The following is a 13,978-nucleotide window of genomic DNA, read 5'->3' on the forward strand; positions in this document are numbered from 1 at the left end:
AGGTGAGACTAACTCTGTGCTACTCATCCTCCAGAGCTCCCTGCACTATCAGGTTGAAACCAGACTCTAGTTAAAGCTCCCTCTTTGTTTAGCTCCTTCCCCTGTCCTATGTTATTTCCTTCACTCCCTTATGCCCTTCCCTTGAGAGCTCTCCCTCCATAAAATCACCTGTCCATGAATCCCCACATCAGGTTCTGCGTCTTAAGGAAACATGGAAGCTTCCTTCCCCTCCTCCCCCCACTCCTCCTCCTCCTCCTTCTTTTTCTTCTTCTTCTTCATTCACCTCCTCCTCCTCCTTCTCCTCCTTTTTTTGAAAACATGAAAGTTTCTGAGTACTCTCCTACCTTCCAAATTCGATGTATTGGGAGAGGACCACAGAGGGCTCTAAACTTCGCAGCAAGAAATCTAGCCTAGTGAACAGAACTGAAATTTCAACAGCGAGATGCTTAAGCAACACCATTCATTCATCAAATATTGATTAGGCATCCACTATATGCCTAACACCTGCTTGGTATGGAGGACCAAGAGGTCTTACCCTGACCCCCCAAATTAGGTCAAACAGCTTCTCAACCACCCCTTGGGTCCTTTTAGGAAAGCTGCCTAATGACAATCAATTGAGTACACAGAATCTCGGAAATGCTTTAATTTCTTTTAATGTATAACAGTTACGCCTGAGTTACAGAGGAAGCACTTACAAGCAGGTAGTTAAAGCAAATGCCAATTTCTCTTTCTAGTCTACTATTCCATATAGCTGAATAAATTATGGTGCGATTATATTTAAACACACACCCTTGTGCCCACAGGCCCACACTCACACCCCACTCACACTCTCATACACACACACTCACTTACACATGGAGGAATATGGCTGTGAGTCAAACACAGAAGCAACCAAGTTGCAATTATTAGGAAGAAGGAATGATCTAGAGTGCTATGTAGATATTTCCCAGGTGGGGGATTGGCGATAGAGTTGACAGAAAAAGCATTTAATACACAGCTGTCGCTGAGCATGTCAAGATGGCGGCCGGAATACCCCTCCCCCGCCCCCCATTTGGTCTGGGTTAGGTGTCTTTGCAGGACAGAGCTGTCAACTTCAAAAAGCGTCCAGCAGTGAAGGGCACATCGGGAGCTTGGCGAGAATATCAACCTGAGAGAGGCAGCAGAGAATGTCTTTTTTGGGCAATCATGGAATTTCACCAAGTTCCAGGATCCAAATCTCAGAATGCTTTGCGAGCTCCATCTAAAACGTTGGATCTTGGTGGAGTCTGGGCAAAGTCTGGGTCCTATTCTGCTCTCAAGCCATAGTCAGATTGGAAATCTGACCTTCTCATTTTCCTTCTGGGCAAACCTCCCTCTTCATCCTTCTGTCCTTCTCCCTCATTTCTCTATCTCTCTTCTTCATATTCTTCTGGCAAAAGAATGGGAAAGGTAAATCAAGTAAAAAATAAGAGTATAAAGCATAGCTTGGTTCTTACACATCACTTTTTTCATAGCAAGAGAGAAATACCAAATGGGAAAACAAAGCAATAAAAATGAAAGAACCCAACAGAGCCTGGAATGTATAATCTGAAACACACAATATGTAGATATATCCCTACAGATGGTCCCTGGCACTAGCACGACACACACTGTGGGGGTTTTCTTTCCTTTTTTAGTATATATATATATGTATATATATATATATTTATATAAAAGTCAACTTCCTATAAACGAACAGCACATCACCACATTTTCAACTAATATACAATGAGTTCAGAAGAGGGACCCCCCCCCCAATAGGTAGGACCAACAGCTACTTGTGATAAGTTGGAGGAAACATCTCTTATTTTTCTATGGATTCTATTTACAGGAATGGATGGGGATTGTTTCTGGGCTGGCATGGCCACTGAGTTTCAGGCCTTCTTTGTAGGCTGTGGTCAACCCTAGAGTTTGAAGCCTTATACCTCTTGTCCCACGTTATCTCTCCAGTGAAGGGGTGAGCTGCCAACACAAGACAGAGTTTTATGAACTAAGTTGGCCAGACACATTAATACACAAGGTTTTAGGGAAAACCCATCAAGGTCAGGGTCTCTCTCTGAGGGGGCGGGGCTCCAGGCGGAATAAATCCCATTTACTACCAAGATGGCGGCTTGGGAGAACTCCAGAGAAGTCGGACATAATAAGTCAGTTGGTTTATTCCCATTTCATCACAGAGGGCAGATGTTTGGGATTGGTCCTAGCATAGGAATGTCACCTCCTGGGGGTGAGGCTTGGGCAGTTTTAATGTCACCTGCCTGAGAGCCCTGCTCCTGGGTATGTAAGGGGGCTCAGATGATTTCTGAGTCAGTCCTCCAGCGGGGAGGACTGACCATTCAAGGAATGTCAGTGAAGACCGTGGTTGATCTTAAAAGCTGCTTCCTGGTTGTGTTGGTTTCAAACACGGGGACCGGGTCACCAGGGGATGACACAGTCTTCCTTTCTGTCCAGAACTTGAAGGATCAAAAGTCTCCTGCAGTAGATGTTTCATTCGAAATCTTGGCTGAACTCCATGGGCTACACGTGTCCAGGTATCTGCTGCTACCAGAAAGTTTATCTGTCCCCATGTATGAATAGGTTCCTCTAAACCAGAAATACAAGCCCCCCTGGCCACAGTCCAGGACAGGCTTGATATTACCAAGTCTGAAGATGAGAAGCAGGTGAACATCTGTTACAGAGGAGGCGTCCATGCAGGAAAGCATCCTAGCATCTTGCCAGTCCAGTTCCCCAGTAGGGAGGAACTCAGGTTGACTCCCAAGGCAGCAGCCCTTCCCTCCAGGAATGTCATGTTGGCTGAGAGCAAGGGGCACGGGTGGAGCAAAGAGGTGGCCTCACATGCCCAGGTGGGGACAAGCAATCTGGCCCAGTCTCTGCAGATTCAGTGCTGTGTCTCCCGTCACAAGTGCCTTTAGCCTAGCAGCACTTGATAAAGGTGATCCAAGTGTAGATTATAATCATGTTCATGGTGAAGATGAATATAGTTTTGAAAGTAGGTGAAGGTGATGGAAAGTCCCAAGGGAGGCACAGCCAGGGGCTTGAACCGTTCCCCAAATGTCTCGACTTTTAAAGAGAAGAGATATGAGGAAGCCATGGGTGTGGCCAAGGAAGGCGCCTTTCCCCTACTCTCTGGAACATTTGGCATCCCCTGCCTGTACAGGAGTGGTGGCCTGAAGACTGGCCACATATGTCACCCCTCCCACCCCAACTGTGCTGGATGACCAGACAAGGCCCTCTCAGCCTAGAGTGGATCAACACTGAAAGGTGCCACTGTCAGTGGGACAGGGACACGCCCCCTCTCACCCCAAATGTTAAGGGGAATTGGTGGTCTTGTCTGTGGATAAGCAGTCCTTGCTGGTCCAAGAAACCTCCTCCAGAGCTCCAAGGGAAGCTCTGTGCACCCCAGCAGCTTAAAGGGCAGATGGAGGACTGCTTCCCAGAGGTTTAGGTCTCCGAGGGAGGCTCTGGGAGAGATTGCAGTTCCATGGGTTGTGGACTCAAAGGCATAACCCTGAAGACTTTGGTGATACAGGTCTGATGCTCACAAGCAGAGGGACCCCAGCTATGAAGCCCCCTTCTGAGCCTACCCTCTGCCTCTTCACACAAAACTTGCTCCCTCCCCCTCCCATCTGATTCAGAGAATGAGAAAACTGAAGGGCTCGTGGGCTCCCCAGACCCCACGTGGGGTGGGCAAGATTGGCATTTGGGCTTCAGTCTAGACGCCTGCTGTCTCTGGGTGCCTAGGTTGGGTCCTTGTACCTGGCAGCCCACTGCTGGTGAACCCTGCCTCCTGGGAGGCCTCTATCTGCCCTTTCTGGTCCCCCTGCCTGGGCTAGACTCCTCTCCTACACCCAGCAGAGGTGTGTGGGGAGGGTCCTGGAGTCCTCAGAATTCCTGGGTGATTCCCCTGGGAAAACCACAGGGCTAGGGTCCTCTCTCTGCTGACATCCCAGCATCCAAAGGAGGAATGGGCTCTGGTTCTGGGCCAGAGATCCACCTGCCAGGGCTAGTTCCCAGCGCTTCCAGCTAAGAGTGACCCTCTGAACTCCACCCCCACCTCTGGCCAGGGGACTCATTGGAGTCTGGTCCAAAGGGCTCTAGTACCTCATCCCAGTCACCATCCTCCTTTGGGTGCCCAAGGTACTCTTTTCAGGGTGAGCTTCCATTTCTGTGCCTGAGATAGCGCAGAGACCAGGACAGGATTTGACTAGGGGGAGGACTGCAGGCTTAACCAGAAACCCTCCAGGGAGACAGTGGAGGGGCAGACTCCAAGGGGGTCACTCTGGGCTCCTGAACATAAGTGAGTGGTAGACTGGCTGCACATCTCCAGAGCACGGGCTATGAGAAGGGAATGGGCTCCTTTCCTGGCCTCCTGGGACCCCAGGACAATGAAAGGACGGAGGCTGGGAGGCTCAGGGATCAGTAAGGGCTGGACTGGGACTTGGTCTGGGGCAGGTTGTCCCAGGGGCCCTAGTAGGCCTGGCCAGTTTCCACAGGCAGGAGTCCCAGCACTGCAGAATGCTCCCCAAGCTTCATACGACGCTGTGTGGAGAGGCTCACGTTTTTGGCCAGGTAATCAACAGCAGCTGGAGGAAAAAAAAAAAAAAAGAAAGAGAAAATCCTAGACATTGAGGTTCTTTTTGCCGATTCTTCCATCTGCCCCACATCCATCCATCCATCCATCTATCCATCCATCCATCCATCTTGTCACGAAACTCTTCCTCTTACCTCCTCTCTGACCATGCAACAAATAATTTACTTAACACTTACTATTTGCTCAGCTCTCTCATGGGTTCTGTAAGAAGGTACAGAGGATATCTACACTGCTGAGTGAAGAATTAGTTCCAACACACCTGTATGTATGTCTGCTATGGGGAAAGTCCAGTGAATCTCACAGAGCCCAAGTAGTAATGAGGGCAAGGTCCTTCTGTCTTCTCTGACCCTGAGCCCAGCTCATGGATGAGGCAAAGCAACATCCCTTACTCAAAAGCAAAGCAGAGATTAAGAGCCTCTTATGGTTTGGGGGGTGGGTGGGAGGGATGGGGTGGCTGGGTGATGGACATTAGGGAGGGCGTGTGCTATGGTGAGTTCTGTGAATTGTATAAGACTGATGACTCATAGACCCGTGCCCCTGAAACAAATAATACATTATATGTTAATAAAAATTTTTAAAAAAGAAGCAAAGTAGAATTTGCAATTGAGCTGAGGGGTAAATGCAGAAGGAGAAGCCAGGACCCTGATACGAAGAGAGCTGAGGCCTTTCGCTTTGAAGTTCTGGCCATCCAGATGGGGAGAGGAGAGTCTGAGTATGCATGAGCAGTGGAAATGAAAACCTCTGTGTAGTCATGGGCACGAACGTGAACGCTCACATATGAACAAGGCTCACACGTGTACATGCGGGCAAGCCGTGTGTACCTGTGTGAGTAGAACAGTGGGGATGCCTGTGCACACACAGGTAGGTGCGTACAGGTGGGTGGCACCTAAGCCGGGCACACGTGTCCGTGTATGTGTGTGTGTGCAGGTGTGACTGCTGGGTCAAGCGTGCACGTGTTCTGTCTTGATTGTATGAACTGTGCCTGCATGAGGCTACTGCAGAAGTCAGCGCTGGCCAAGTGACTTGGCTGGCATGTGACCAAGGTCTCTTGAGGCACAGAGATGCCTCCTCCCAAGCCGGAATCCGCGGCTGTGGCCAATCCAAATCCTGGGATCTCTTGGATCCAGAGGTGAGAAGTAATCGAATGAGCGCTGCCTTGGAATCACAAGGCCTGGCCCGATACTCTCCCTGTCACCTGCCCACTGAGGGACCGTGAGGGTAGGGCCAGGAGGTGTGGGCACCGCCAGTGGGCAAGGCCCAGGGAAGTGAGAGGGCAGTTATCAATAATTGAGGCCATTTTCCCTAGAGGTTCAAATCCTGCACCCACCAACTTCTACTCTGTGATCTGGGGCACACCAGCTCACCTATACAAGCCTCAGTTTCCCTGTCTATAGAATGAGAATGATGATAGCACCTAGGTCAAAGAATTGTGGGGCATGAGGTGAGAAAATGTATATGAAGGGATTCAGTGCTCAGTGAGCTCAATGGCTTTGGGCTTTTGTAGGATTGGGATTCAGTGGGATTCCTACCTGATGAAGGTAGGAAGGAAATGAGGTGCGAATGAAACAACTCAGAGTCCCAACTATCTCTGGTTCATGCAGCTTTGGGCAAGTCACTTTGCTTCTCCAGGCTGGTTTCTTTGTCTATAAAATGGGCACAGTAAATCCCAGCCTCATCAAGGGCTTTTATGAGGATTAAATGAGATGATGCACTTTAAGATGCTGGGCATAGAGGGCTCAGGGATTGCACCTAGTTTCCCAAAGATATGCAAATGTCCTGGGGTTTTTGGAGTGCCTGGATGGGCCCTGTGGTCCTCAGCTTCCCAGGTTCTTGAGCTGGAGCTGAGACCCTGAGTGGTGTCCCTGAGGTCACCCAGCCTCCAGACTCCCAGCTGGTAGCACAGAGGTGGTGGTGGCCAGCCTTGTCCTGCCTTGGGTCTGCCCCTCACTCTGGGTGGAAGCATGAGAAGCTCTGATCTCTGGCCTCAAGCATCTCATCTCTGCTCCTTGGAGCAGGTCTTATCTGGGTCCTGGGGGACCTGGAGGAAGCCGAACTGCAGAGCAGCAGCAGGAAGAGAGGAAGGAGCTCCTGCCTACTGAGCTGGTGCTCCGCCCATCCTGGTCTAAGTGCTTCCTGTGTGCTCACTTCCATGATCCCATTTTACAGATGATGCGGCTGAGGCCCGGCCCTAAGACACTGTGTAACTTGAAAGGTCATATGGCTCTTAGGCTGTGGAGCCAGATTTCAAGGCCAGGTGTTCTGGTGCCAGAACCCCCCCCCAACCACCCCCACACCTTTACTGGCAGTGTCCTACAGAGAAACCCCTGATGTGCGCACAACACTTAAGGGGCTACGAAGCACTCTACACCCCAAATCCTGCACTGGCCCCATTCTCTACTCTAGGACATGTGAGGGGTCCCAGGGCATGTGGTCAAGCCAGGTGACCTTTCCTGACTAGCTGAAGGCTCCCCCTGATTGTGCCTCACACCCGACTCTATGCTGGGCTCTCCAGCTCTTCCGGGGGGTGAAATGGAAAGGTCTGGCTGGGAGGAACAATCAGAAGGACAAAGCCTGATCCCTCCTGCGTTGCGCACTCACTAGAGGCTGGGTGGACGCAATCTCATTTCACCTCTCACCGATCCCAATAATCTCAACAATGGTATAGCTGTTCCCATTTTCCAGAGGTGGAAACTGAGGCACAGAAAGGTTGCTGACCCACAGTCAGACATATCCTGTGAGCTGGAGGAGACCAAATTTGTCCTGCTTGTGCCTGTGGTCACTCTGGGTCATCCTTTTTAGCCTCTCGCGGCTGCCAGACAGGGCTCAGCGGACAGTAGGACTCACGTCCTGTCAAGATGGGCAAGGAGACACCAAGAAACTCAACTTTGCTGATGAGCAGCCAACTTCAAGGGCAACCCTCCTGCCGCACAGGCTGCCTCTCCCTGGGGTCGAGCTGGAGGCCGGTGAGGGTGGGGCTGTGACATTTCTCATTACGGCCTCTGTCAATGGCCCTCCCTGTCCCTCTGTCTCTCCGCGTCCCTTCTCCTCTGCCTTGTGCCCGCGCCTGGGCTCTAAATGTCTCAAATTAGATTAATCGGGAGTTGGCAGGAGATGCCAACCAGTAAACAAATCTCAGCCATCACCGCCTCGTCAGCCCGCGGCCCCAGAGGAGGACCCTTCTAGACACAAATTCTTATTAGACTTGTCAGATCTATTAAAATTCTTTTCACACTTCTGCGTTCTATCAGCCCCATCATTAGTACGGCCCTGGCCTCTGGGAACGCCAGGGCCATACTAATCTGCTGTGTGCCCCGTCCCTGCCCCCTGCCCCCACCCCCTCCAGGGACAGGAGAGACAGACAGATGGACAGATGATGGCCGGGGACAAGCAAAGAGGGTGTGGAGGTGTCCCTGGGAAGACAAGAGGCCCAGGAAGTGGAATGGACTCTCCTGCGCAGGAGTCTGGCCACGTGCATGTGCACGTGCCCCGCCCACCAGCAAGGCTCTCTGAGGGTGGGGCTGTGGGCGTGGCTTCATTCACACGGAGGCGGGATCTCAGGCAAATAGCCTCTCTGGGATCCCCTTCCTCCTCTGTCCCCCAGGAATAAACCACGTGCACCACACAGGGCATCCATGAGAGCGAGACCCACAGCAGGTGCTCAATAAACCTCGAAGCCATGTGTCTAGACACACGTTAGTGCACACTCAGGAATCAATGTGTGTGTGTGCAGCTCTCTGCGCACTGATGCCTGTGGGGTCATGGACGTGAATCTGTTATACAAACGTGGGCCGAGATGTGTATCATTACTGAGTGTCTGACTCAAGTCCGTGGTTTGGCCAAAGGAGAAATGGGTTGGAAGTTAGGGGACCTAGGGCCCACCGTTCATTCCTGTGTGACCTTGGGGAAGTCCCTAGGCCCTCAGAGCATTAGCTCTTGCATCTGTAAGCTGAGGACACATAAAATCTACTTGGGGTGGGGTTTTGAGGATGGCGTGAAATGAGGACCATGCCATCAGCCCCATGCGTGGGTGGGACTCACGCTTGGGACAGATGGGAGCAGGGGATGGGCGGACCAGGGCACGGAGGCTGTCCGGGATGTGCACTCTTGCACTTGGGCTGGGAATCCAGTCATAGGTGTATTTGGTCTCCCATGAACATGGGGCAGGTGGTCAGTGGCAACTTGATGCGTCCCTGTCCCTGGCTGTCCCAAAATGTCAAATGCGAGGAAGAAGGTGCAATGGAAAATCTCTGTGGGGGGGGGGGGGGTCTTGTCCCTGGATTCCCATTTCCCAGATGGCAAAACTGAGGTTCAGGGGCAGGGGGATCTGGGGGCAGAATCAATGATAGTGGGGCCAACTCTCCCTTGAGCCCCTCCCAGTCCAACCCTGGGACCTTTGTGGGGAGGGGTGGGGTCTGCCCCAGGGATGCCTTCTGGATAGGATTGGAGAATATGGCTCAGGAGGAGCTCTGAGCCACCCCCTGGAGGAGCCAGGGAGGCAGGGCTGGAGCTAGAAGGGGAGAGTGAGGAGAACGGAAAGGAGGGAGGGGGGAGGAGGAGGGGAAATGGCTCTGGCCAGCTTCTCCCCTAGCAGAGGGGGAACAAACACTCCTTTCTCGCCTCCTGGGCCCTTTCCCTTTTGATCCCCCCTCCTTGCAGCCCCCATGCTGACTTTGGGGTTAATTTTATTTCCGACTTGGGCAGGCACCCCTGGAGCAGGGCGCGGGGCTCCGGGTGTGACTAACGCCCGCCCCGGGCCGGCCGCTGCCTCCGCGGAGCCGCTCTCAACTCTTTATCAAGAGCATGTGTGTCCCGTTCGCCCTGCCCGGGCACGGGGGCTGGGGCCAGGGATCGCCCTGGGCCCCTCTGGAAACACTCGCGTGCACACGTGCGAGCCCTGCCCTCCACCCTACCTGCACACACGTGATCTACCCCCTGCACACACGTGCTCTACCCCCTGCACACACTTGTCCCTCACGCGCACCACTCCACACAGGCACGGCTACACACACGGGCAACACCACGTGTCTGTGCCCTGACACAGCTCTACACAGGGACACGTGGCCTCACCTAGGTACACACCGTAGCACTCACGCACCCAGATTTACACACCGCCCGTGTAGTGTGCGTGCCCATACACGTGTACTCCAGGACATTTACAGATCCACGGACACAGGCAAACATCTGTGCATACCAGAACGCACAAGCATACCCTCAGATATGGAGCCACATGTACGTATCCGCACACCCTTACACACGTCTGCACACATGCGCACCTGCTTGTTACACACATCCCCAGAATGACATATGCCCATCACAGACATCACACATACAGGCACACCACCTGTGCACAACTGAATGTACACTGAAACACACGTGTGTATGCAAGACAGACACACTCACAGGACCAGATATGAGTACTTGCGTGTTCACACAGACTCACACGCCTATCACGTGGACGCAACAGGCTCATTTAAATTCAGATACGTGAACAGCCAGGTGTACACACACTCACGTGTGTCCCTCACACACTCACACATACAGCACACACCCACACACAGAGATGTGTGGGCAAACACATGTATGCTGAACGACAGGACACACACAGACACACAAATCATACCTATCTATGCCGTGTGTGTTCTCATACACATAGGTGCACACACACGCACTGAACACACACAAACACACACACACACACAGGGCAGGGGCCATGAGCACAGCTTGGAGGTGGAGGCCGGCACAGCTGGCCCTCATTTAGCTGTGGAGGCCAAGGCCGAGTGAGGAGGAATGGCTGGTGTGGGGGGCAGGAAGCAGAGGTCAGGGAGGCCGGCGGGGCGGCTGCGGAGGGAGGCAGCGGACGCCCTCGGGCTGGGACCTCAGCCTCTCACCCAATGCCCTTCTGATTAGTTTGACACCAGCAGGTGAGGCCTTTGCCAGGGGTGGGGAGAGGAGGGGAGACTCCTCCCGGTGACCCCGGCTCCCAGTGCCTCCCGCCTGCCCTCACACTGCCCCGTCTGGCAGCTGGAGGCTGTGGCTGGGTCACTCTGCCTCTTGTAGCCTCTGGTCCGAGGGTCACCCGCCCCCCTTCCCCAGTCCGCATCTAGGCAAGGTACCAGGGCGATGGTGGCCAGGGAGGGTACGTAAGACCAGCTCAAAGTTTGGAGCAAACAGGGCTGAGGACGGTGGGGGGTTGGGTACGGGACAGAGAGGAAAATCCAGCTGTCCCCCCTCCCCCGCACCCCGGGGCAGAAATGGTCAGGGTCCCTAGAACCACACCATCCATCATGGCAGCCGCCAGCCACACGTGGCCCTTGAGCCCCTGAAATGTGGCCGTGCCAGCGAGGAACCGGATTTTACATTTTAATTTAATTTTATCTAATTTAAATGTGAAAAACTGAAATTCGATTTAGCTTAATGATTGGGAAACTTTACAGTATATCTGGAACAACTTGGGTGTGTAAACCCACTACTCCGTTGTAATTTTATGAAATTTAAATACGGACTGAGTAGTTCTATGAAAACGTAAGTGACTGAATTAAAAAGGGCCGGATTTCTAAGATGCCGCATGAGAAAAGAAACGTGAAAACATCTCACTCATAACTCGGTATGGATTACGTGTCAAAATGATCGTTTCCGATATACCAGGTCAAACAAAAAATGTTCGCGAAAAATCATTCCACTTGCTTCTCCTTACGTTTTCAGCTGTGGCTACCAGGAAATTGTAAATGCCCTTCGTGGCTTCTAGTACGGTTCTATGGGACGGCACTGCTCTAGAGCCACGGTAGCGGGAGTGCAGGGCCCGGGCTCAGTATCAGCTTAAGACAACAGCCCATTCTTTCTGGGCCTCGATTTTCTCATCTGTGAAATGGGCACTCCCACCCCAACACCGCCTTGCTGCTCTCTACAAATCAAAAGACCATCCTCGGAATGGGACGGGGAGGGGGAGGAGGACGCCTGAGGCGCCAGGCACTCACTTTGGCCGTACTGGCCGTACTGGTAGCCAGCCACGGGGTCCACGCTGTAGCCGGTGGTGCTGTAGGTAGGCGGGCAGTAGGACTGGGAGGTGGGCAGGCTGTCTCCCGGCTTGATGGAGTCGGCCCGCTGGCTGCAGCTGGCCGAGATGGACGTGGCCGAGTCCAGCCCACCGTGCAACGGGGAGATGGAGAAGTCGGCCTGTGGCTGCGGCGGCACGGCGCTGGGGTTGCTCAGGATGCTCATTACCTGCGGGGGAGAGACGATCAGCGCGGCCAGGGCGGCAGGCTCGGAGTGGGGGGCTCGGAGGACCGGCCCTTGGCTGGGGTTGCTCCCTCGACATCCCTGTGCAGCACCGAGAGCCTCAGTTCACCAGGTTTGCTAGTCCCTGTGGGTCAGACATTTGGTGGTTTCTCCTGGTCGGATCCTGACCCATGGAATGACCCCCTCATCCAGAGCTCCAGGGGGCAGGGGAGGGCCGCGTTCCCCTCCTGGGTATCCCAGGCCTGGCTCTAAGAGACATCGGGTGCCTGTCCCATGAATGAATGAACCTACAAACTAGCTGATGTCTCGCCCATCAGACAGGGGCTCCTCCGAGACAGGAAAGCGTGTCTCCCCTATCAGACTCAGAGGCTCCCATCTTCCAACACAGAGGTTAGAACAGGACCCTGGATCTAGTCCAGCTTCACCCCTGGTCCTGAGGCAAGCCTGCTCTGCTCTTGACTTGGAGATCCTGCCCCTACAATGCCAACATCCATGGTCAATCCTTTTGAAGAGCCTCGCGGGTATCTTTCTCTGAATCTGGTAACTCTCAGATATCTGTGATCGTCACCGCGTCCCTGCTTGGACGGGATAGCAAATAGGACTGGTGATCCCAGCCTAGCTGGGAGAGGCTCACCTCTCCATACTCAGCTTAAAGAACCTGGCGTTGGTTCACAGATGTGTTCTACTTATTCCTTCAACAACCATGCACTGATGGTGACTGCAGCCCAAGGCCTCGGGCAGGGCCCTGGGTCTTCAGAGGAGGAAGAACCACGGTCCCTGCCCTCGGCAGGGGGGATGTTCTACATCTGGTGGAGGAGGCAGCAGGGAGCAGACCATCAGGATATGAAGTGGTGAGGAGCACGACAGAGTCCGTTCAGCGGGGGCTGTGGGAACCCAGGGAAGGGCCAGTCTGGTGGTCCAGGAAGGCTTCTGGAGGAGGTGACAGCTGCTGTCCAGCTTTCCAGGAGAGAGTGGGGAAAGGCGATGCAGGCCGCTAGGCGCCCCTCTGTGTGGAAGCACGGGGGGTCCCGTGCCATCCCGGGAGATGATGGAGAGGCAGGCCCTTGTGCTGCCGACCCACAGGGCCCAGGACCCTGCTGGCCTCCTGGGGAAGCCACATGCCTTGTGGGAGGGAGGCTTCAGCGTCAGGTGGGAAGCCGAGCTGCTAACCCGCCCAGCAGGGAGCTGTAGCAGCAGGCTGTGTTCTCTGGTTGCCTCTCCAGAGAAGACAGCCTAGAGGCATCAGAGCAATGATCTTGTTGCTGACTGGATGCCTTCTGGAAACTTCTACCTTCTCCCCTGTGACTTGTTCCTACCAGAAACACTGAGGCAGGGCGGGCGTCGAGGGCATGGATGTGGAATCCTCAGGCCAGGGACTGCCCCTGGTCTCCTCCACTGACAGCCTAAGGTGTCCCTTAGCAATGTGACTGCCCGCAGTCCTGAGGAAAAGAACATGACGACTGTCCCTAGTTCAGAGGGTGGCTGGGGGGCACGAGTTGGTGTCTGTGTGCCGAGGGCTTTGCGCCAGGCCAGCGCTCCTGGAAACAGCGCCCCAGCGTCCCCCGGCCTTGTCCTCTCTTTCTCCTTCCTTTCCTTCGTCTTGACATGAGCTCACACGGCTCTCCCGCTCCAGAGGCCTACCGAGGTGTGCGAGGCTGCGCCGTGAGGCCTCTTCCTCAGACAAAGTAACAGAGACCTTCAAAAGGCTAAGGCCTCTCCAGACCTCACCGCAAGCCTGTGGGGAGCAGCTCCCCACAGAGGCCTGAGCCCATTCGCCTGACAGGGTCACAACTGACTCTCCAGGGGTGGGTCTGAGCGTCTGACCCCTTCAGAGGTCCACACTCCAGGGGCCGGCATCAGCTGGTGCCCCGGGCAGCCGCTGCTCAGGGGCCCCTTGTGGCTAGGGCAGGAGCACAGCCTCTCCCTGACCCTTCCCTGGATGCTCCCGGCACAATCCCCTCACCCTGGGGCTCACCATCCTGGGTCCTTTCGCTCCCCTTCCCCCCGAGCCAGACTCAAGGGCACTGGGCCTGGGGAGGGCTGGTCTTCGCCTCCCCTACAGCTGTGGGGGGGATCTTGACGGTGTATCAGCCCCATCAACAAGGCAGACACGCAGGGATGGGGGTGCGAGAAGGG

The 13,978-nt window shown here is 54.1% G+C and overlaps 1 protein-coding gene across 4 annotated transcripts in view; it reads right to left on the bottom strand.

The window, feature by feature from the left end:
• Nucleotides 1-635: 635 nt before the first annotated feature.
• Nucleotides 636-13,978, bottom strand: part of PAX7 (paired box 7) — a 98,148-nt gene continuing 84,805 nt past the window's right edge. For all 4 annotated transcript variants that reach the window (XM_032303051.1, XM_032303049.1, XM_032303050.1 and 1 more), the window contains exons 8-9: nucleotides 11,581-11,827; nucleotides 636-4,598 (exon numbers count right to left, since the gene is read on the bottom strand). In XM_032303051.1, coding sequence (XP_032158942.1) covers nucleotides 4,483-4,598; nucleotides 11,581-11,827 — 363 coding nt within the window. In that variant the 3' untranslated portion in view covers nucleotides 636-4,482. The remainder of the gene's footprint in view (nucleotides 4,599-11,580; nucleotides 11,828-13,978) is intronic.

This window comes from Mustela erminea, chromosome 10 (genome assembly GCF_009829155.1).
Source record: "Mustela erminea isolate mMusErm1 chromosome 10, mMusErm1.Pri, whole genome shotgun sequence".
NCBI lineage: Eukaryota > Metazoa > Chordata > Mammalia > Carnivora > Mustelidae > Mustela > Mustela erminea.